Here is a 21,757-nt window from a genome sequence, read left to right on the forward strand (position 1 = left end):
CTGCCAAGAATCCTTGGCGGAGGAGGGATGCCCAGTGGCCTTCTGGTGGGTGTCGTTCCCTTCCTACCCCAAATATGAAAGATACAAATGCAGAGGGGGGACGGAGAGGGCGAGCGCGCACGTGGAGTGTCCAGGGCGGAGTCCCGGGGCCAGGGTGCCCGGCGGCGGCGAGGCCGGGAATTGGGGCGGCCGGGGTGGGGGTGGGGGTGGTGGTGCTGGAGCCCTGTGCCCGGAGGTTGGAAGGCGGCTCGGGCAGGGCCGGGGGCCAGATTGGACAGGGAGCTGGGGCCAGGCTGAGTCGGTGTGGGGGTCAGTGCCAGGGCCGGGGAGCGGGCCTGACGGGCCATGGCCGGGCCGGGCCGGGCAGGGCCGGGTTGGGCCGGGTTGGGTCTCGCGGGGCGGGCCGGGCGCTGGGTTGGGCCGGGCCGGGCCGGGGCGGGCCGGGGGGCGGGCTGGGGGCCGGGCCTGGCCGCGCGTCCCCGCCCCGCCGCGCCTCACTGGCTGCGGCAGCGGCGGCGGTGGCGGCGGCCCCCGGAGCCGGCGCGAATCCGGCCCCGGCTGCGGGACCCGGGTGGGTATCAGGGCCTGGCCGGGGGCCGTGTGGGCGCGGTCTAAGGGCCCGCGGGGGACCGGGGGCGCCCCTCGGCGGGGACGGGGCAGGGGCGCGGGGCGCGTGGGCCTGCAGCCGCGGGGCCCGGGAGGGGCCGGGCCGGCCGCAGCCCGGAGAGGTGCGGGCCCCGGAGGGAGCGGGCGGCGGGGAGCACCCCAGATCCCGCCGGGAGCACCCCGGGGACCCCCGGGCCGGGCCGGAAGTGGGCCTAATTCGGGGAGACTGCGTCCCCGGCTGTGCGGAGCCGCGGACCGGAGCACTTGCGGTCTTTGTCTGGCTGGATCGTCCGAGCGCGCGAAGGCGAACTTGCCGGCGCCGCCGCCGCCGCCGCCGCCGCGGCCCCCGGAGTGCGCTTTCCTCCCCGGCAGCGCGCGCTCTTGGCGTCCGGGGCCCTCGGGTTGGGTGGTCTGGCTGTTTAAGAACCGCATGTCGGGAAACTCACTTCCTCTGGGCCCGGGCTCTTCCCCCTTATCTTTTACTTAAAAAAAAAAAAGGGGAAAGAAAGAAAAAATAGGCAATTTAACATTGCTAAATATAACCTAAGGAACCTTGCCAGCAGCCGGTGAGTCTTGAAATCCTGTTATTCCCACACTCGGAAGTTGGTGCGTATGTTGGCCACAATCTAGTGCAGATTCTGTTCAGAAATAGAAAACGACACAATACGTCCTCTTTCCCCCTCACGAAGTTTGTGTTACTGCCGCATCCAGTTCACGGGAGAAGCTGGCTGGCTGGCCAGCCCCTGGGGCGGGTCCTGGGGATCTCTCTTTACCTGAAGCCACCAGTTCTTTCATCTGCGAAGAAGAGGGAAATGGTTCTCAAAAATGGCCCTGTGATGGAGCGTATGATCAAAGGGCGGTTGGCAAAGGCCTGGATTTGAGAATTCCTTTCCGAATCTGTCACTGATTGATTACAGGACTTTGAAAAATCTGTGTATTAGTTTTAGAAGCTCCTTGTTAGAAACATTAACGTTTCACTGATTAGTGAATATTAAACACTTTGAAGAACTGTGAAAGCTCTTGCAAGGAGAGGATTATTAAAGTGAGGAAAGCCTTTTAGTAGTAACCGTGAAGTTCCCTAACGGCGTCCGTCCGTGCTTGTATGGAGGCCCTGTCGTACACTGAGGGCAGTTGCTGTGTTTTCTGCAGCATATGTTGGTTTGTGGAGTGTTTATGGTGAGCAGAGTCTCAGAATATGGCTAAAGAAAATTCCTATCAGTGGAATTTTTAAACCCTCCGGCAAGGATGGTGGCTTCTGGTTATCACGCATGAGTTCATTTATCCCACAAAACAAACCCATAAAGTCAGGACTGAGGTTATCTCCATTTTACGGATGGGAACACTGAGGCTTAGAGAAGTAACTTCCCCAAGTTCACGCAGCTGGGAGGGACAGAGCTAGAGGCCTCGGCCCAGGATACTCCAGCTCCAAAAACCCACTGAGCCACACTGCCTCCCCTCTTGTGACTAGCCTCTGTCATTCTCATGCATGCACTCTCCCTGCCCCGCTTTCTGCAGACAAGACAGCGCAATTCACTCTGCCAAGTAATTCATAAAAGTGCAAGGGAGTGCGGAGTCAGCCATGTCACCACTGGCTGCTGACATTGGTTCATGCCAGTCTCTTAGGAGCCTCCTAGGCATCCGTGGAAAGGCACTGGAGGAGACAACCATGGGTTGGCAGGACCTCCCTGCGCCTGGGCTGGTCTCAGCCCCGGGTTTTGGGTAGGTCAGTGTGGTGGTTAAAAACATGGCCTTCAAAGTAGGCTGCTGAGTTCAATACCAACCCTGCTACATATTACTGACAATTCCTCTTGCCTTAGTTTATCCATCTGTAAAATGGAGTAACACTGCCTCAAAGGTCTGTTGCGACGATTATCTAAAGCACCTCGCACCTGGCACATGCTAAGTGCTCGTTATTATTATTATTAATGACCATCATTTGGATTTTTCACATTTAACTAGACTGGTGAAAACATTTTGGTTTTGGTTTTTGGTTCCTTGTATGTGTGGTCCATCAGGTGGAAAGCTGATCATAAGCAGAAGTGGAATTCTCCCTGTGGGTCTGTGTACCCTCTTTGTGAATTTGCAGGGGACTGGGTCCCTGCAGGCTGTTCCAAGGACCAGGGCAACCAGGTTGCCTGGCAACAAATTTCAAGTAGAGATTTTAGCTTGTCCCGCCTACCTGGCTGAGGGACCCTGATTTTTTTCACAGGCTGAGTCCTCTCTTGTAAGACTAGTTACTTAGTTTCCTACAGCGTGACAGTGTGGGGAGGATGGCTGCTCGGTCGGGAAGCCATTGCAGCAGCAGAGGTCGATTTTATTGGTGCATGTTGTGGTTCATTGGTGTACAATGTATCTTATTGGTGTGCACTGTATTGTACATCGTTCTATTGTATTTGTGTTACATCGAGGAACAAACACTGATGAAGCCAGTGCACAGAAAAGAGGGCACAAGTCTACACTCTTTTTACCCCCTCCAAAATTTGGGGAAATGGTGTAGGAAATCTTTTCCCGTTCACTTCAGTGGTGATGTTTTTTTCTGCTGTTGACCCCCTGTGCGTCCCTCGAGCGCCTGGTCTTGCCTCTCCAATCAATCTGCTTTGATGGGTTGTCTGATGACATCTGATCTGAAGCAAGTCCTTTGCTCTATCTTCTGAACTTAGATAGCCATCCTCAAAGAAGGAGAGAAATTTAAGTTTGATGTCTGCCTGCAGCTGCTTCACTTGTGTGGCCAGCACAAGGAAAGGAATGGGAAGAAACCCACTGTCCGCTCGGAACGGCATGCCCTCCGCTGGCTGAGCCCTGGGTGGTGAGTCTGTCCAGGTCTTTAAATTTAAAGTTTGCAATGAGCAATCTGTATGGACCCACCTGATGGCAGATACAGAGACGTGGCAGTACCTTTTCCGTGCTCTTTCTGGATTGGCCACTGTAGAAACCACCATAATACGGGTGCGCCCCGAGCCTGTGTCCGCGCTAGCTAGCACGCTTTGGTTTATGTGCTGGTTTTCCACATGGAGTGACCCTGAGTTCAATAATCTGATAAATTGGTCATTACACTCTCCAGCATTCTGGAATCGGGGCAAAGGGCATGCTTAAAAGATGTCATTTGACACCCTTTCACTTTTCAATTTCTGTAACTAAAATGCTTTCCCTAAGCAAGATCGATTGTGTTGCATTTCAGAGGTGTCGTCAATACGTTTTGCCCTGGTTTGAGTTTTGTTTTGTGGAGGCTTAGCTACTCCTCTGCCACCGACAGCGAGAAGCTCTGCATGTCACAGCACAGGCAGGATGTAGATAGAAGTGGGGTGGTCCTTGGCCACTTCGGGGTCGGTGGTTGGTTTCCTGGCTGGATTTGCACGTTTCTTTGCATTTGGGTTCAGTCCCTTCTCTGTCCCCGTCCCGCTCATCTTTAAGTCAGGTTTCGTCTCCCAGACCCTATTTCCTCGGCTCTTTAGGGGGGAAGATAGTATTTTGGCATTTGCTGTCCAGGGGTCCAAACAGCAGATGGTTTCTCCCTGGAGAGGCAGAGGTTCTGGGGTTTTCCAGGGAGCAGGTGGTCATCGAAGTGACAACTGAAAGAGGAAAGTCACAGCTAGGCAGGCCACCAGAGCTCCTCGTGCCCTCGTTTAACTGTCTTGTCCAGTTATAGCCTCTCAAAGGCCCTTTCTCCTGTGGCAATTGGTCCAAGGCTCCAGCACTTGGGTTGATGCCCTAAACTTGGTTCTTCGTTTTAAATTCACGTGGATTATCTTGTCCTCCCTTCTACGCAGAGTCCCTGCCCACTGCAGCCCTTTCTTGGGCCACAGTCTTTTCCATGTGATCCTGAATGTCATTTCTGTGCAGGAAATCCATTTCTCTTCTGCAATAATCCCATAACTTGAAGTTAAATGCAATCGAGAGAAGGGTCGTATCAGCCCACAGGTGTGTCTCATTGGGATGGTAGGATGAAGGAGACGCAAATTCCCCAACCCGTGCCCCCCAAGAAACAGTCTTCCTGATCTGCCTGCAGCATTTACATCACCCTTTGAACCTTGAAGCCATGGGTTCCCCAAAAGACCGTGAGGCACGTGCCTGGTTCTGGGAAGGCAGAGGGAGCGGGGCCTCATCCGAGGTGTGCTGGCAGCAGATGTTTTATGGGAGGAAAACGATGCTTGTTTGCTTGTGTCTGGCTCGTGTTTAATATGGCAACGCCTTGTCCCTGCTCTTTGTTGACTGGGCTTCGAGGGCAAGATGAACCGGTTTCTGTGGCCACGTGGCAGGTGACCAGAGCTCAGGGCGTTTTGCTCCTGAGCAGTCTGACAGTGACAAGGTCAGGGGAATAATCACCTGTGGGCTTCATCCCACGACATGTCCCCCCAAGTGTCCAGTAGCCACCACTCCCCACCTGCCGCCCCCCCCACCCCCCCCCCCCCCCGCAGTGAGCAGCTGTCACGATGGGCATAGGCTGCATCCCTCAGGTGTGTGGGAACTGCAGGTGCACCCTGGCCCCAAGGCAGGCGCAGCACAGAGCACTGAATGGGAGAAGTTGGGACGGGCCTCTCTCCTAGGGGCTCCGGGCCGCCCCATTTCTTTTGTCTTCCTAGGAAGATTCTGTAAGAGATGTTTGCATCTTTGCTCCTATTTGTTTTCCTGTTTGGGAATTGATGGAGCCCTTTATACCAGGGCAGCAAACCAAGGCTTTAGGCTGAGGAAGCCACCCCAGGGCAGGCGCTGGTCCGTGAGCCTGCAGCCTTCCTCGCCCAGACTTGCTGCCGCCACGGGGACGTCGAGGCCCAGGTTCTCTCCTCTCCTGGTTCTGGGCCCAGGTTCTCATCATGTTGCTTAAAGCGTAGTCACTCTGGTGGGAGTTTGACGGTCAGTGGGTGAGTAGACGGAAAGCTTCTGCTGGAGTTAGAAGTCAGCTCTTTACGGCATGCTTGGCATGGTGTGGTTGGCAGAAGAATGGTCCCCAAAGGTGTCCACGTCCGTGTTCCTCAATCCTGGGAACCTGTGAAATGTTAGGTCCCATGGCAAAGGGGATTAAAGTTGCAGATGGAATTAAGGTTGCTAATCAGCTGACCTAGAGATGGGGAGGCTGTCCTGGATTCTCCTGGGGGTCCGGTGTCATCACAGGGACCTTAAAAGTGGAAGAAGGAGGCAGAGAGTCAGCGTCAGAGTGATGTGATGTGAGAGAGACCTGATGCACCATTGCTGGCTTTGGATGACAAAGGGGCCGCGAGCCAAGGAATGCGGCAGGCTCTGGAAGCTGGAAAGGCAGGAAAACAGACTCCGCGGAGCCTCCAGAAGGAGACAGCCCAGCCAACACCTTGAGTTTGGCCGAGTGAGGCCCAGGTCGGACTTCTGACCTCTAGAACTGTGAGAGGATGCAGCTGTGTGTTTAAGCTGCTAATTTGTAACGATTGGTTACAGCAGCTGCAGGAAACTGATGCACGTGGCATGGAAGTGCTTTCCGAGGGAAGTGAGAGGAGAGACTTGTGTCTTTCGTGTCATTTCTTAATCCAGGTTGGCTCATTTCTGGCTTTTCAGTGACTGTGCCTCTCTCAATCCAGGACTCTCTTTCCTCGGGTATAAACCACCAAACCGTGGGGAACAAATTTTGGGTAATAGATGTCTTACCTTCATCCCTGTAAATATCAGCTGGAGGAGAGCCCCACCCCACCACCGCCGGGGCGTTACAAAAGCTGCAGCTGCCTCTGGGCCAAGTGTCAGTGGTCAAGTGGCTCCTCGAGGACAGAAGGAACATGTGGGGTTAACGACAGGCCTGCTGCTGTCTTCTGGCTCCAACCCAGCAGCAGGGCCAGCTCTGAACCAGGTTGCAAAATAAGAAATCTTCTCTCCCTTCCCAGCCCCCTCGCCTCCCTCTCACCCCTACCCCATCTCTTGGGGCTTCTGTGGTTTCCGACATCTTTCCTCTGCAGGCAGCTCCCCATCCTCCAGCTGCCTCAAAGCCCCTCTCCTTCTGGACAGAGTAGGCTGCCTTTATCCCCAGTTTAACTAGCCCCTGCCAGCTGCAGATGGCCGAGAATCCGTCTTCTCAAAGGTCTTCTAATTCTCACAGGGTTGCAGGTTAAAGGGGAAGAATGACTTCCTAGTGGGGGAGTTTCTGCAGAGAGAGGTTTGTTTTATGAGCATGTGTGTGTTTTGAGGGGAGGCCAAGTTGTTCTTTCCGTTCGAATTGCTCAATAGCCTGTTCTGCAAAAATCTCGCCCTACCTAGAGGTCACTGATGGCTCAGAGAGCACAAAATTCAACTTGTAATCGGGCCTCAATCAGACGGTTAAGAACCAACATTGGCACTTTTACTGTATATCTTTTAAAATCATTGCCTTTTTTCTGGGACACCTCAGCTGACGCACATTCTAGATCTTGGCCTTACTCCATCTCTGTATTCCTGGTGCCAACTGCCAGGTTGGCATCGCTGTCCTTTCCATCAACAGAAACACGGCATTTGGAGCTTTACCGAAGGTGGCATTGTGGTCAGCCCAGCATAAAAGGAACTTCTCAGAGATGTCCTGCACTCAGGAGCTTCGAAACTAAAACCAACAGTCCTGACACGGACATAACCATTTTAAAGTAAAAATATTAAGCGAGTGCGTTCGAGAAGAATCAGATTTTTATCGTTGCCAAGGGTCTACCTTGAGCTGTTTCTCTATCCACCTTCATCTCTCAGGATTTGGGGAGAGGATTTGTAATATTGGTACAAAGTGCTTTGAGCATCCCGGGCTGCTGTTTTGATTTCAATTAACGCCAGCTCCGTACTAGAGATGGAAAAATCAGATAGCTGTTCCTGCCTGGGGCCTCTCTCAGCTCCCTTTTGAGTGTTAGCTGATTTTGTGTCTTAGGATGTCTGCTGACGGCATTTAAAGATGGTGCTAGACATGCTCCCATCCCCGGCTCCATCCGTGTTATAATGAGAATGAATCATATAGCCGTGGAAAGACCTCAGCCCCGTGGAAGGGTCCCTGCGCGTTCTGCTTGCTCTGAGTTCTGCGCTTGGTCCGTCGAGAGGGTGGTTATCTTTGCTCTTCTCCCCGCCTCTTAGGACACCATGTCACTATGGTCGTGAGTGAGAACCATTCAAGGTGGTGCGTCTCGTGGGTTGGAGGACATTAGGAAGGTCGCCCGTCAGGCTGTGCCATCTTTGCCAGGCCCTGCCTTGCTGCTGGCAGCCTGCCCTCAGTCTGGGAACCCGAGCTCTCTCTGTCACCTGCTCTCACTCTCCCTGCCCCGAGCTCCCGGCCCCTTTCCTGTATCCATCCACATGATTCCACCCAGAGCCTGGCCCCTTTGGGTGCACGCTTCCTGGTCTCAACCCTCTTTTTTTTTAATTAATAGATTTTGTTTTTAGAGCAGTTTTAGATTTACCAAAAATGAGCAACGAGTACAGAGCGTCCACACAGCCCCCTCCGGGTTCCACTGTTCTTTTTGTGTGTGGTAAAGTGCACACAGCGCAGTCACCACGTCGGCGGTCTGGAAGCTCACGAGTCCGTGGCGTTGAGTGCATTCACCTCCTTGTGCCACCATTGCCCCCGTCCATCCCTGGGACTTTCCTTCGCCTTGGCTTTGCCTGCTCCTCCGGCTCGGAGCTCTCCCTCTGCACCTGCTGCTCGCCATGGCCCCTTCCACACGGCCCTGTCAGCCGAGCCCACAGGGCAGCTGCCGGGCCCTGGATGAGCTCTGCCTCCCTCCCTCCCAGGCTCCCCTCTGTTTCACGTGCCCCTCGGAGGCCTCAGCACTGCTCTCCATCATCACATTACCATCCTCCTTGACCTGAGCCCCATCCCTAACATCCTTGGAGGATCAGAGCCCTGACTTTGAACGCAACGCTCCCCAGGAACCTTCTAGCTGCCCCTTCTGTGGCATGGACCCACAGTGTGGCCAAGTCAAGTGCCCTGTATGAACCCTGTGAGTGTACCAAAGGCAACGAAGTGCCCACCACCCCCCAGGACTCCCCCTGGGTCTCTTTCCAGTTGCCCCCTGCCCCTCCGACCATCTGGAGAACCAGACGGAGGTTCCCAGGTAGGACTTAGATGGCTGTGTGCGTTTTCCACCTCAGGATCAGGAGAAGAGAGCGTGTTTGCAGAGGGTGCCCATGGAAGCCTGCAGGCCAGGCCAGGGATAGGATGGGTGGAGGGGGAGCCCTTCTCCTCTAAGGCAAACTGTTGAAGCACGTGTGCCAGCAGAGGGGCTGAGAAAGGCCGGGCTGCTCTGCAGTGGTGGGCAGATGATCAGAGAAGTGAGGGTGTGCCGGTGCCGGGAGCAGTCTCTCCTTGTCTCCCGCCCGGGCCCACTGCCTCCTCTCCCTGGCCCCCTGGCCTCTGGTCCTTCCTCTCTGCCCAAAGTTGCTGCCAGTCGGAGGCCCAGGCCTGTGCTCTGTTCCAGCTGCAGTTTCCCCTGCAGCAGGGCAGCAGTCGCACACAGGGAATGATCCTGGAAGCGGGCGGTGAGGGGCCAGGATGGCCAGACCTTAGAAATCTAGGAGGTGGCTGCCACTTCCTCAGAGGAGGTTCAGGTCGGGTGGATGCAGGGCCCTTCAGGCCAGGTGGCTGCTGTGCTCTGCAGGTCCATTTCCTTATCACTTAACCTTCCCTGGGTCCCTGGTTCATAGGGACACCCGAGGACAGGAAGGGACACAGAGCTGCCCAGAGCCAGCCCACGATGAGACAAGCCTTGTGGCCAGACCAGGTGGGCAGTGAAGCCCAGGACGCAAGGGGAGGGGTGTCCTCCCAGGGTTTCTCTGCAGGAGGCGTTTTCCAGGCCTGTTCCTTCAACTCCATATCCTGGGACATGCAGGCTGCACGCTTCCCACTGCACCTGGTGACACATGGCCCCAGCTTACTAACCCAGTGACAGATGAGCGCCCTGCTGCTGGGTGGGGATAGGCCTTCTGTGGTCCTGTATCCACCCAGCACCCGCCTCTTAATCCTGTTTAACACCCTGCTGCTGAGCACAGCCAGGGAGGAGGCGGGGGTGAACCCGGCAGCATGACGTGTCATTAGTTTGCGCTGATAACAGCACGGCCTGAGAGGCAGAGGGCGTGGTCGGCCTCCGTCAGAGCCTCTAGGGGGTGCGGGGGGGGAGCAGTAGGTGAATGGTTCCCAACCTCAGGAGTCGCCTGGGCAGCCCGCCCCCAGACCTGCAGGGTCAGAAGTCTCGGGGTTTGCCCCGGACTTTCTTAAGCCCCCTGGTTTGGAGAAGTGCGGCATCAGGGGACCTTCGTGGTGCTGTTCTTGGTCGTGGGGACCGTGCCTCTGCCATGCCCCTTTCTTAGTGGCCCTGCCAGATTTGGGCGCCCACGCTCCCTGTGGGCATTGTCCTGAGCTTTGCGAGTGAGGCCTCCGTTCTCCTCCGGGAGGTGGCCTGGCGGCCTGTGCTCCCTGGCGCTCCTTTCCTTCCCCTCTCTTCTGACAGGGTGGGGGTGAGCTCAAATTTATATGCACCAGCTGGAGGACTCAGAGAGCACTGCCGAGTCAGGACGCTGCCAACTCGGATGGCGGAAGCCAAATGGAAACTCACACCAAGGAGGAGCCCAGCTCTCTGCTGACTCGTGGGGCCCCAGCCTTTCCCACTGTGCCGCCCGGCCACAGGACACGAAGCTGTGGTTGTGGGGCTGGGGGCGGTGGGAAGGGCGCACACCTGGAGCGCAGGTGGGCCACCAAGGGGAGCAGGGCCCGCAAGGAGCCCACACCCTGAGCCCGGAGTTTTGTGGCCGTGGCCCCACGCGGTAAGGTGGACGAGAGGCGGTTGTCCCTCTTGGCCTGGACGGAGGTGAGGAGCCCCCGGCAGGACCCACTGGGTGTGAGGCATCCTGGACCAATGGGCCTTGTGCGAGGTTCAGAGGCATGGCAGGGATGGGTGTGTTGGAGACTCGGTCCTTTGGCCCCAGAGGAGGCTGTGGAATTCTGGGGTTCTGAGGGGGGCAGCGGCTCTCTGGGCACAGTCAGCATTTGAGCCGCCAATGAGCAGAGCCGGGTTTACAGTTACCCCGGAGGGCCACCTACCCCGACGAGGGGAGAGCGGGTGCTGTCATTGATGGCAGGAAGGCAGGCCTGTGAGTTTCTGAAAACTTACTTCACCCAGGTGAGGTTAAGACGACCCCGCCTCCCTGCCTGTCCATGCAGCGTGCCTGTGGGGAAAGCTCTCACGGGAGCATGTTAATAGTGTGAAACCACAGGTTTAACACACGTGTCTGTCACATGTGCAGTGTGGGACGAGCTGAGAGGTTGCAGCCTGGAGCACAGGCCGTACAGGTCTATGGGTCACAACGAAGGGCCCCTTCTTTTTAAATATCCTACAAAGGTTTATGTGACAAGCATGCCACCTTTATTAATTATAATTGATGTCCCTATTTTTATCAGACAAATAACTGAGTACATAATAAAAACAGGAAGTAACGATAAAAACAACACAAACACCCATTCAATGAACTGGTTGATAAGTTTAGTTAACACGTGTGGCCTTTTTGGGAGAATGTGCATTTTGACTTACGCTTTTTGAGATATCAAAAGCAGTTCATTGAAAACTGAAATCGTAAGAAAATTAGAAGAAAACATAAACCAACGATGAACTAATCTTTGGCTTGGGGAGGATGATATACAGTATAAAAGTAGTAAAAAGAAATCACTAAAAAAAAGTTAACACAAATTTGACTGCATAGAAGTTTAAGATTTCTGTACTTCCAAATAGATGATACAATTAAAAGACAGACAACAAATTAGGAAAAACACACACAGCAACTATAGCAAAGGATTAAAATCTTTGCTATATAAAGAATTCTGACATATCAATAAGAATACTAACACCTCAGCAGAAAAATTGGCAAAGCACACTAACAGACAATTCACAGGAAGAGCATAGATGTCTATTAAACATAGGACAATCTGCTCATGTGAATTGATCATCAGAAAACCATTTTTCAATTACCAAATTGGCAAAGATTCAAACCCCTAATAATGCTGTCCCTTTTTTTGGAAATCCATTGGGTGCTATGTGTCAGGAGTCCAATTTATCCTCCAAGGAAATAGTCAGGAATCCCAGAAATTATCCTAAGGAAATGGAGAGGATACAGATGAAGATTTATGTATAAAAATGTAGAGTTTATTACTTAGATAGCCACTATTTGGAAACTAAAGGTCTAGCGATGGTGTCTGGTTCAAGAATGGTGCATCCATGTAATATGCATGGAGCTATTAAGATAGAGGGTTGACACTTTGAATTTTTAATTTTGCTGATATGGTATATTGTTTTCCTGTGGCTGCTGTAACAAAGAACCACAAACTGGCTTAAACAACGAGATTTGTTTTCTCGCAGTTTTGGAGGCTGGAAGTTTGGAATCAAGGTGTGGTCAGGGTGGTTTCCTTCTGAGGCCTCTGTCCTTGGCTTGCACATGGCCTTCTTTGTGATCACAGGGTGTTCTCCTTGTACATGTGTATCGGTCTCCACGTTTCTTCTTTTTAAAGGACGCTCCGTCACATTGGCTGGGGCCTGCCCTGATGACCTAATTCTAACTTGATTACCGCTGTAAAGACCGGTCTCCGGATAAGGTCATCTTCCGGGGTCCTGGGGGTTAGAACATCAATGTGAATTTTGGGAGGACACACTTCAACCCATAACACATGGAAAAATACATTTATGATATAACTGAAAACCAGGTGTGGTATAATTCCAGGGGGTGTTTTTTTGGTTTGTTTTTTTAAGATAGGCTCATAAGATAGTAGAAAATATACAAATATTTTTGGATAGTGTGACTTAAGGGACATTATTTTTCTGTATACTGCTCTGAGAATGTTTCATAATTTTTTTTAAAGTTTTAGAAAGTAGGTCAAGGATTCTCCACGTCTAGTTTGATAGAGACCAGAGGTTGGGAACCAGGTTTAATTTAGATGAAATAGACCTACGAAGGAACAAATATGTTTAAAAAATAAATACGAACTGTGGCTCATGTTTAACAGACATGCCCTGATCCACCCAAAGGCACATTGTCTTCCCCAGGACTGTCCGGGGGTGGACCTGGGCGGGACTGTCCCCGTCACCCACGGCTGGGGTGGGGTGAGAGCTGGAACTCTGCACCTGGGGCACAAAGGTCTTGTGTTCTGGGTTTTTCTGCTCTCGGAGTGACGGCGGGCGTGCTGAACCTGTCTCCTCATCTGCAAATCTGTGCTTCCAGGACGCGTCTTACAGAGCCGCGGTGAGGTTTCGCATCTCATAGGTGGGACAACACTGTGCTGTGAATGCTTGTATTTTAGAATCTCTCAAATCTTCCAGCACCTTCTTTGGATTATCCTCAATGGTGGCCAACATCTTCACGTAAAGAGGTTTGGTTTTTAGAATCAGCTGAGAGTTGTCTGCAGCCCAGCCTCGGGGTGAGGACGCTTAAACTAAGTCGTGCCGTTCGAGCCTCCAGCCCTGCCCTAGGCTCGCCCACCGGAGGCCCCAGCCGCAGGAGGCCCCTGAGCGCCCGGCACGTGGCTGGTCAGAACTGAGGTTGCGTCACTATAGAGTACATGCCAGACTTTGGAGACTTAAAGAATGTAAGATGGCTCATCAATCATTTTTGTCATATGGTTTACATGTGGAAAGGATATTATTTGGGATATAATGGATGAAATAAAAATATATTATTAAAGTTAATTTCACTGATTTCTTTTTCCTTTTTTAAAATGTGGCTAGTAGGATATTTGAAGTTGCATATGTGGCTCAAATTCCATTTCTGCTGGGCAGCGCTGGACTAGGAAAAGCAGACTCGTGTTTTTGTATGGCTCGTTACCTCACTTTGCAGTTCTTGAAGAATTCTTGAATTCTAAAAGTGTTCCAGACGACAGAATCCTCGTTAGAATAAGGATGTAGCCTTTCTGGACGATTAATTGGAAAGACAGCACATTTCTTGATGCGTAGGTTCCAGTGTGATTCTTTCACGTTTCATAACTTGGTTGTCGTATGTCCTCGTGAGCTGCGAAGTGTTCAGAGAGTGGCACTATAGTGGGTGAGACGGAGAGACGCCAGCGACCTGGAGCGGCCTGGACGCGATCTGGGTAGAGGTGGGCGGCCCTGCCCAGAGTATCCGGGACCTGGCAAGACAGTCCTGAAAGTGGTTGAAGGCAGAGGTCAGCCACCCGCAGCCCATGGACCAAACAAGCCTTCCCCTGTTTTGTACAGTGGGTGTGCTAAGGATGGTTATTACATTTTTAAATGGTTGAAAAAAATCGAAAGGAGGATTTTTTTGTGATGTGAAAATTGCATGAAACTCAGGGACGAGTGTCTATAGATAAAGTCTCCCCGGATACAGTGATGCCCGTTGACTGTCTGATTTTACACCACAGGGACGGAGTTGAGTAGTTGTGGCAGTGGCTGTCTGGCCACAGGGCCAAAAATATTTACTATCTGGCCCTCAGAACCAGCCTGCGGACCCTGGACGGAGGGGTCCACTTGATTCTGCAGCCCACATTGAAAGGGTTGGGATGGGGGAAGCCTGAGAAGGGGGAGGGGTGGGTTCGGGGGAGCCAAGTGGATTCGGGGCCCTGGATGTGGCTGAAAACAGAGGGATGTTCATGGCTCAGGCCTGGGAGGTGAGGACCTGATCTGGGCCCCGGGTCCCCTGGACTGGTGATTTTCAAGGTGATGCTGAAGTTCAGGACCTCGCTGATGGGGGAGAAGGGAGAAATGGATCCTTCTGGGTAAAGACTCAGGAACGGGACACGAGGCTCTTGGGCTGGCGGGAAGCTGTTAGCAGAACGTCATGCTTGGGAGAGTTAGCAGCCATGGAGGCAGCTGGAGATACACTTATGAGCTGGGGAGACCGGAGAACAGAGTTGGGGGGCACAGGAGGGGCACCCACAGAGCCAGATGGGGCTGAGGGTCCAGCGTTGAGCCACCTGGTCTGGGATGGTATAGGACGGCTCTGAGACCACCCCTCCCCTGCCAGGATGGGGGTGAGTCTGTGAGCCAGCTGGCACCCCCATACCTCTGCCCCAAGAGCCTGTCTAAGCACTGGGCAGAAAGAATTCAATGTAGGGGGACATCCTAAATCAGCTCGGATTTGGGAGAAGTTATACAAAATGCAGGAAGTTCAAAGAAAAATATAATAATATACCCTGAGACCCTCCACAGGTTGATAATTTTTAAAATTTTTTTTATTGTGGTAAAACATACATGACATAAAATTTACCATTTTAACCTTTTTTTTTTTTTTTGAGGAAGATTAGCCCTGAGCTAATGTCTGCCGTCAATCCTCCTCTTTTTGCTCAGGAAGACTGGCCCTGAGCTAACATCCGTGCACATCCTCCTCTACTTTATATGTAGACATCTACCACAGCATGGTGTGCCAAGCGGTGCCATGTCTGCACCCGGGATCCGAACTGGGGAACCCTGGGCCGCCGAAGCAGAATGTGCAAACTTAACCACTGTGTCACCGCGCCGGCCCCCATTTTGGCCATTTTTGAGTGTACACTTTAGTGGCATTAAGCACATTCCCACTGTTGTGCCACCGTCACCCCCACCCGTCTCCAGAATGCTTTCATCTTCCCAAACTGAAACTCTGTCCCCATTAAACACTGAGTCCTCATCCCCTCCCCAGCCCCTGGCACCCACCATCCTACTTTCTTTCTCTATGAACCTGACAACTCTAGGTGCCTTGTATGAGCAGAATCACACAGGGTTTGTCCTTTCGTGACTGGCTGATTTCGCTCAATTTGGTGTTCTCATGGTTCATCCATGTTGTAGCAGGTGTTAGAATTCAGTTCCTTTTTAGGGCGGAATGACGTTCTGTTGCATGGATAACCACGTGTTTATCCATTCCCAATGGATGATCTTATCATATTGGCTTCAAGTTTTTTTTTTTTCTTTCAAGAAGATTGAGTTAAAGTCCCTCTGGGGATGTTTCCATGCCGGCACCCCCACCCCTGAAGCTGGCCTGAACCCTGCCCAGCGTGGTCTGCGTCTTGCACATCGCTAATCTCTGACCAGGAGACAGCCTGGCTCTATACGGTCTCTTCATTTATGTGGACGGCATGGCGCCCACGGGGCGTTCCGTGGCTCGGTTCGATGGGCCGTGTGCTCGAGCTCCACCATCGGGAGACGTCTGGTTGGTTCACGTAGCAGCTGCCTAGGCCTTTGGTGGTTGTTTTTTCCAGTCTGTTGGGTGTTGGGTTTTGCTCTGAGACTGTGAATCTTCCTGTTTGTTGGTCCCTCGGCGGCCCCCTTCCATGAATCGCCCGTCTTTCCTATTAGGATGCTGTTCCTCTTTGCGGTGAATCTTTAGGAGTTCTGTATATATTCCGGATCTGATCCTTTTGTTTCTAGTTTATTTTTTTTTAAGTAGGAGTTGTATGTAAACTCGGGTTCTTCAGGTGTTACTTGTGACATACTTCCCAGCTGAGACGGCCCCTCACATGTTGGGACATCAGGTTGAGGGGGACACGCAGGATGGGTGGGGGGTGGAGAAAGATGCAAAGGAGGAAAGAGAACCAGAACATCCCTGTGAAGCAAGCAGAGGGGTGAGGAGTGTAGGCAGGCAGGGAACCCAGGAGACACCCGCGGACATCGGGGTGAAAACTGAGCAAAGAGAAAGTCTGGGGGTTTTATGAGATTGCTTCAGTGGGAACAGGGTTCCTCTGGATGAGTGTTTCTCAATAGGGGTGATTTTGTGACCTGAGGGGACATTTGCAATGCCTGGAGACCTTTTTAGTTGTCATAGTGGGAAGGGGGCTGCAAGTGGCATCTAGTGGGTGGAGGCCAGGGATGCTGATCGATGTCCTGCAAGGCACAGCGCAGCCCCACCACTCGGAAGACCAGGCCCCAAATGTCCCTGGTGTCACAGCTGAGAACGCAGCCTACCCTGTCCGTGGGCTTGTGCCGGCAGGACAGGTTCTGGTGATAACCAGCGTCTGTTTCGAGCCTGCTGGCATGGGACAGGACGCAGCCCCCGAGGCACCCAGCTCAAGTACCATGACCGAGGGCCCCAATGTGTCTCCCTCTTTCTTCCTCCCCCAGGCAGGTCTGGACGAGCCCCGCCTGGGCCCAAGTGTGCAGAGGATGGAAACACTCCCCCGGCAATGTCTCTGGGCCGCCTCCTTCGCCGGGCCTCCTCCAGAGCCTCGGACCTCCTGACCCTCACCCCGGCTGGCAGTGGCGGGCCCCCCTCCGTCCTGGATGGGGAGATCATCTACTCCAAGAACAATGTCTGCGTGCACCCGCCCGAGGGGCTGCAGGGGCTGGGGGAGCACCACCCAGGTGAGCCTGGGCGAGGGGAGGGCCAGGGTCACAGACCTGGGGGGACGGCTGGGGTCTCAGGCCTGGGAGGGGAGGCTGGGGTCCCAGACCTGGGGGGACGGCTGGGGTTCCAGGCCTGGGAGGGGAGGGCTGGGGTCCCAGGCCTGGGGGGACGGCTGGGGTTCCAGGCCTGGGAGGGGAGGGCTGGGGTCCCAGGCCTGGGAGGGGAGGCTGGGGTCCCAGACCTGGGGGGACGGCTGGGGTTCCAGGCCTGGGAGGGGAGGGCTGGGGTCCCAGGCCTGGGGGGACGGCTGGGGTTCCAGGCCTGGGGGGGACGGCTGGGGTCCCAGGCCTGGGGGGGACGGCTGGGGTTCCAGGCCTGGGAGGGGAGGGCTGGGGTCCCAGGCCTGGGAGGGGAGGGGCTGGGGTCCCAGGCCTGGGGGGAAGGCTGGGGTCCCAGGCCTGGGAGGGGAGGGCTGGGGTCACAGACCTGGAAGGGGAGGAGCTGGGGTCCCAGGCCTGGGAATCTGGGAGAATGTTTGGAAGTTCCTGCTGTAATCATTGACCCCGTGCACACTCTGCCCTTCACTCCCACCATTTGGAAATCAGGGTAGCAGACTCTCAGCTGCCCTCTGCAGGGATGGAGATGGAGACAGTCCTTCCTCAGACCGTCCATACTGAACCCCCTGTTACTGGAGGCCATTCTCGGGACACTGCAGCTCGTGGCTCCTATTAGTCCCTGGGGTGGGAAACTTTTTTCCTGTGGTGACAGGGACTTGGCTGTCTTCTGCGTCTTTTTCAGGGCTTTGGTTGTGTTCCGGGCCCTGCGATGGTGAGCTGCCCTGTGCACTGGAGGGCTGAGGCCACAGCGCACAACAAAGCCACGTGCATGTGGGTCTCTTTCCAGGACGGGTAGCTGACTGTGGCTTCCTCTGGGTGGGGGCCCTGGGGTGTTAGGTCTGGTCACAGCAGCCCAGCACCTCCTGGGTAGGCCAGTGAGTCCCTCCGCCCTGTGCTCCCTAGGAAGGAAAAGATGGGTTAGTGACACCCCGAGGTCTGCGTGGTCCTTTGTCATTCATGCAGCTGACTTGCATAAAATAAATGCCCTACTTTATGCAATTTGCACGACAACCTCTCCAGAGTGAGCAGAGCCCCGGGCAGCCCTCTTTTTTGGACAAGAAGGCTGGTGCTCAGAGAGGAGAGTAGCTCAGCCTTTCCCCAACACCAGCCTGGGGTGGAGGTGGAGCGAGGGCAGGCTCTGGCTCTCCTTGCTTCTTCCTGTGGCCTCACCAGGCTGCTGAAGGATGCTTCAGGGGCCCCTGTGTACCTGCAGTCTGGGTGCGGCCCACAGGGACTTGCCCACCCGAGTGCAGACAGAGGCTCCCCACCAGATGTCAGAACATTTAGAAGTTATAAATTGCCATCAGATCTGGACACTTTACTGTGTGCAAATTGTGTCAACAAAGCACTGTGTAAATAAGTTATTAAAAAAGACAAAACGTTTGACTTATGCTGATAAACTAGGGTAGAACTAAAAAATGTCCTGTCATCCTGCCCTGATCAATATACCTTTACAGCCACCCGGATGGTCTGGTGCAGATTTGGCATCATCAGCCCCTCTAGGTTCCAACGCAGAAGCCCACTTCCCGCCCAGCTCTCTCCTGCCCCGTCGGGGCCTCGGGCATTCTCCTGTGGACCCCGCAGCCTGTCTACCACCCGCACAGCCAGCTCAGGACCAGGCCCTGGAAGCAGACTCTGGACTGTGTGGGCAGGGAATCGCAGGGTCCTCGGTCCCAGAGCGTGCCCTAGAAGGGGCAGTGCCGGCTCTGGATGGCACATCGCCCTAACCCTGTGGACGCCTGACCATGGGGCCCCCTTCATGGATGTGGGGAGCATGGGGCAGAGGTCTGGGCCTGGGTCTGAGGCTGTTACGTGTTCTGGGTATAACAAAAAAGGAACAGCAGCAGCCTTGGGAGAGCTTCGTGGGGTAGTTGTGTTGCGGCCGCCGGTGTGGGAGAGCAGGGCGGAGGCCTCGGGCTCTCTTCCCAGCCCCGAAGCGACTGATCTGAGGGTGTGGAAACGCTCGGCCCGTGGCATGTGGGCCTTGTGCACAGCTGGCTGATAGCTCCTGAGTTTCCCCACGTCTTCTGGAAACTGGGGCAGGGCTAAGGGGAGTCTGGTTGGGGCGAGAGCTAGGGTGGTGGCTGCTAGGAGGCCTGGGCACCTGGCGCAAGAGGCCTGGGAATCAGGACACCCGGGAATGGCAGGGGCTGCAGGAGGAAGTGCCCCTGTGTGGAGGCTGACCACAGGCAGGAAGGCTCTGGGGCCACCAGACGGTGGGCGAGGTGGGGCTCTGAAGGCACGGGATGTGCCACTGCTTGGGGCCCGGTGCCCCCGGGCCTGCTAGAAAATCCCCAGAGCCCTCATTAGTCCCCAGCTCGGCTGTGTCCCTTGGGTGTGTTTTGGGCCAGGCTGCGTCCGAAGCCTGACTCGTCGGCATAGCACCCCATTTTTGCTAACAGATGTGGCCTTGAGAAACCAGCCAGAGGCCCTGCGTCCACTGCCCTCCCTAACCGCCTGTCCTCTGTCCCCTCACAGGCTACCTGTGCTTGTACATGGAGAAGGACGAGCTGCTGGGGGCCACCCTCATCCTCGCGTGGGTGCCCAACTCTCGGATCCAGAGACAGGATGAGGAGGCTCTGCGTTACGTCACCCCCGAGAGCTCCCCTGTGCGCAGGGCACCCCGCCCACGGGCCCGCCGCACACAGAGCTCGGGGACCCCCCACCAGCCCTCCCCCACGGAGCCAAGGCCCACCCTGATCCCCAGAGATGAGGACATCCTGGTGGTGGCCCAGAGCCTCCGGGACACCGTGCATATCAGCCCTTCCCTGGAGGATGGAGAGAAGCTGGCCCAGGGCCTGGGGATGGATGGCCCCCTCGCGGCCTCGCAGCCAGCCCACAGTGACTCTGGGATCTTGTCCACCATCAGTTCGCAGGATGGGACCGAGGAGGGGAGGGAGCTGCGGCCCGAGGCGGGCGAGGAGGAGGGCTCCTTGGAGTTGTCAGCCGACGGTGTGAGCAGGGACAGCTCCTTCGACTCGGATTCTGACGCCTTCTCTTCGCCCTTCTGCCTCTCGCCCATCAGCGCCGCCCTTGCGGAGAGCAGCGGCTCTGTGTTCCTGGAGAGCGAGAGCAGGTGAGTTCCTCATTCTGGTCCTGGACTCTGGGGTGGCCCCAAAGGCCTGACCGGGCACGCTGGGGAGCAGTTGCGTATGTCACCAGCTCTGCTCACGGAGCACTGAAGATGGAGTGTGCCCTGCAGGCGCCTGGCTCTCCCCATGCCAGGGCCTCGGCACCTGTGTCCCGTCACTCTATTCCCGGCCGAGGAGATTGTAAAGGATGTTGGGGGGGGGGAGTTCCACCTTCTTATCCCCCCTCCCTTCCCCTCAATGGCCTCACCTACAGCTAAGCAGTCCCTGCCAGGTCTGACCGGCCCCACAACCTAGACCAAACCCCACAGGGCCAGGCCCCCAGGGGTCCTGGTGTCTCCTGTTCTCACCCCTGGAGGGGCAGGAAATGGTCGGTCATCCCACAGCCCCCAGGCGAACTCATAGAGGCCTGTGTGGTGGCATAAGGGGTTGGCCTGGCCCCCAGACAGGCTCCACGGCCGCCTGCAGCCAAGCCAGGCACGTGGCCCTGCCTTCTGGCCCCGGGGGGACATTAGCCTTTCGACTTCACCCCTCTTGAGCTATAGGCGGCTGGAACGCAGTGCCCAAGGGAATGTTGGTGACATTTACTCTGCAGGCAGAGAGCCCAGGGGAACTAGATGCCTGGTGCTTTGGCGGGCTCACAGGCCCAGGCCACATGAGCGGGGGCGGGGAGGGGCAGAAGTTAGACCCCTGCCCTGCAGTGGGCCTGATTGGCGCAGGTCGTCTCCGCGTTGTGACGGCCACCACGCAGCATCATTGGGGTCCTCAGGGCCTCACAGAGGCGGGCGTGCACGAGGCTCCTGAATGGGGGTTTTGTGCGAACCCAGAGCAGCCAGGGCCAGCACAGGACGGTGCCTCTGACCCCTGCAGCCGCTTCCCTTCTCTGCCTGTGGTCCGCGCCCTGGTTAGATTTCTAGGCCAACAGCTGCAAGGATGATAGTAAGTGGGCACATAACTGTTGTGCTCATGCTGTGAGCCGGGCACGTGCCAGGTGTAGACAGTCCTGGGCACCGGGCAGGGTGCCATGAATTACCTATTTTTATGTTCACAACCACCCCAGCCCTGTGAGGTAAGTCCTGATGTCCTAATATTACCCCTTGTGTGTAGAAGGGAAAGCGAGACTCAGAGAGGTTAAGTAACTTGCTGGAGGTCGTGCACTGGTCGAGCTGGATTTGAACCCGGCTGGGTCTCTACCAGACCTGGAGCACATAAGGTCCCACGGAGCTGATGTAAGCCAGGGAGCAAAGGGACGGGGCGGAGGGACGTGGAACACTTTGCTGGCCTCGGCAGGAAGGAATTTGAGGTGGACTCCTCCCTGATTTTATCCCCCCGAGGGTGCACGGTTAGCATTGTCTCAAGTGTTGGAGAGCGCACAGGAAGCGGGGCAGCCAGCTGTCACCGAGGACTCCAGGTACCCGAGGACTCCCTGAGCTGTGTGGCACTTTCAACCGGGGAACCAGGTTGGGAATGGAACTCAAAACCCCACCTGGGCCTGGCGGGCTGGGCTTAGTCAGAGCTCCCCCTGGTGGTGCCACCTGCCAGTGCAGCAAGACCTGCGGCGGTCCAGCACCCCCAGGGTCCAGGTGGAGCGAAAGGTGCCAGCACCCCCAGGGTCCAGGCCGAGGGACAGGTGCCCAGAACCCCCAGGGTCCAGGCGGAGGGACAGGTGCCCAGCGCCCCCGGGGTCCAGGTGGAGGGACAGGTGTCCAAGCTCCCATCTTCACTCTGCCCCAGGTGTGA

General features: G+C 55.4%; 2 protein-coding genes across 11 annotated transcripts in view; one reads left to right on the forward strand and one right to left on the reverse strand.

Annotated features, from left to right (window-relative positions):
* Nucleotides 1–1,027, reverse strand: part of CCDC40 (coiled-coil domain 40 molecular ruler complex subunit) — a 48,480-nt gene extending 47,453 nt beyond the window's left edge. The window contains exon 1 of one of the 2 annotated variants that reach the window (XM_070561382.1): nt 921–1,027. The gene's annotated coding sequence lies outside the window, so the exon portion shown is untranslated. Of the gene's footprint in view, nt 1–121; nt 372–920 lie in introns of those variants that run through there. The other variant, XM_070561380.1, reaches the window with a different exon arrangement.
* Nucleotides 480–21,757, forward strand: part of TBC1D16 (TBC1 domain family member 16) — an 81,546-nt gene continuing 60,268 nt past the window's right edge. For 4 of the 9 annotated variants that reach the window (XM_070561389.1, XM_070561387.1, XM_070561391.1 and 1 more), the window contains exons 1-3: nt 487–571; nt 16,590–16,829; nt 19,407–20,004. In XM_070561389.1, the coding sequence (XP_070417490.1) occupies nt 16,652–16,829; nt 19,407–20,004 (776 nt within the window). In that variant the 5' untranslated portion in view covers nt 487–571; nt 16,590–16,651. Of the gene's footprint in view, nt 572–3,266; nt 3,413–16,589; nt 16,830–19,406; nt 20,005–21,757 lie in introns of all 9 variants that reach the window. The other 5 variants (XM_070561386.1, XM_070561390.1, XM_070561388.1 and 2 more) reach the window with 3 other exon arrangements.

The sequence above is a fragment of the Equus przewalskii genome, chromosome 10, assembly GCF_037783145.1.
Source record: "Equus przewalskii isolate Varuska chromosome 10, EquPr2, whole genome shotgun sequence".
In the NCBI taxonomy this organism is placed as follows: Eukaryota; Metazoa; Chordata; class Mammalia; order Perissodactyla; family Equidae; genus Equus; species Equus przewalskii.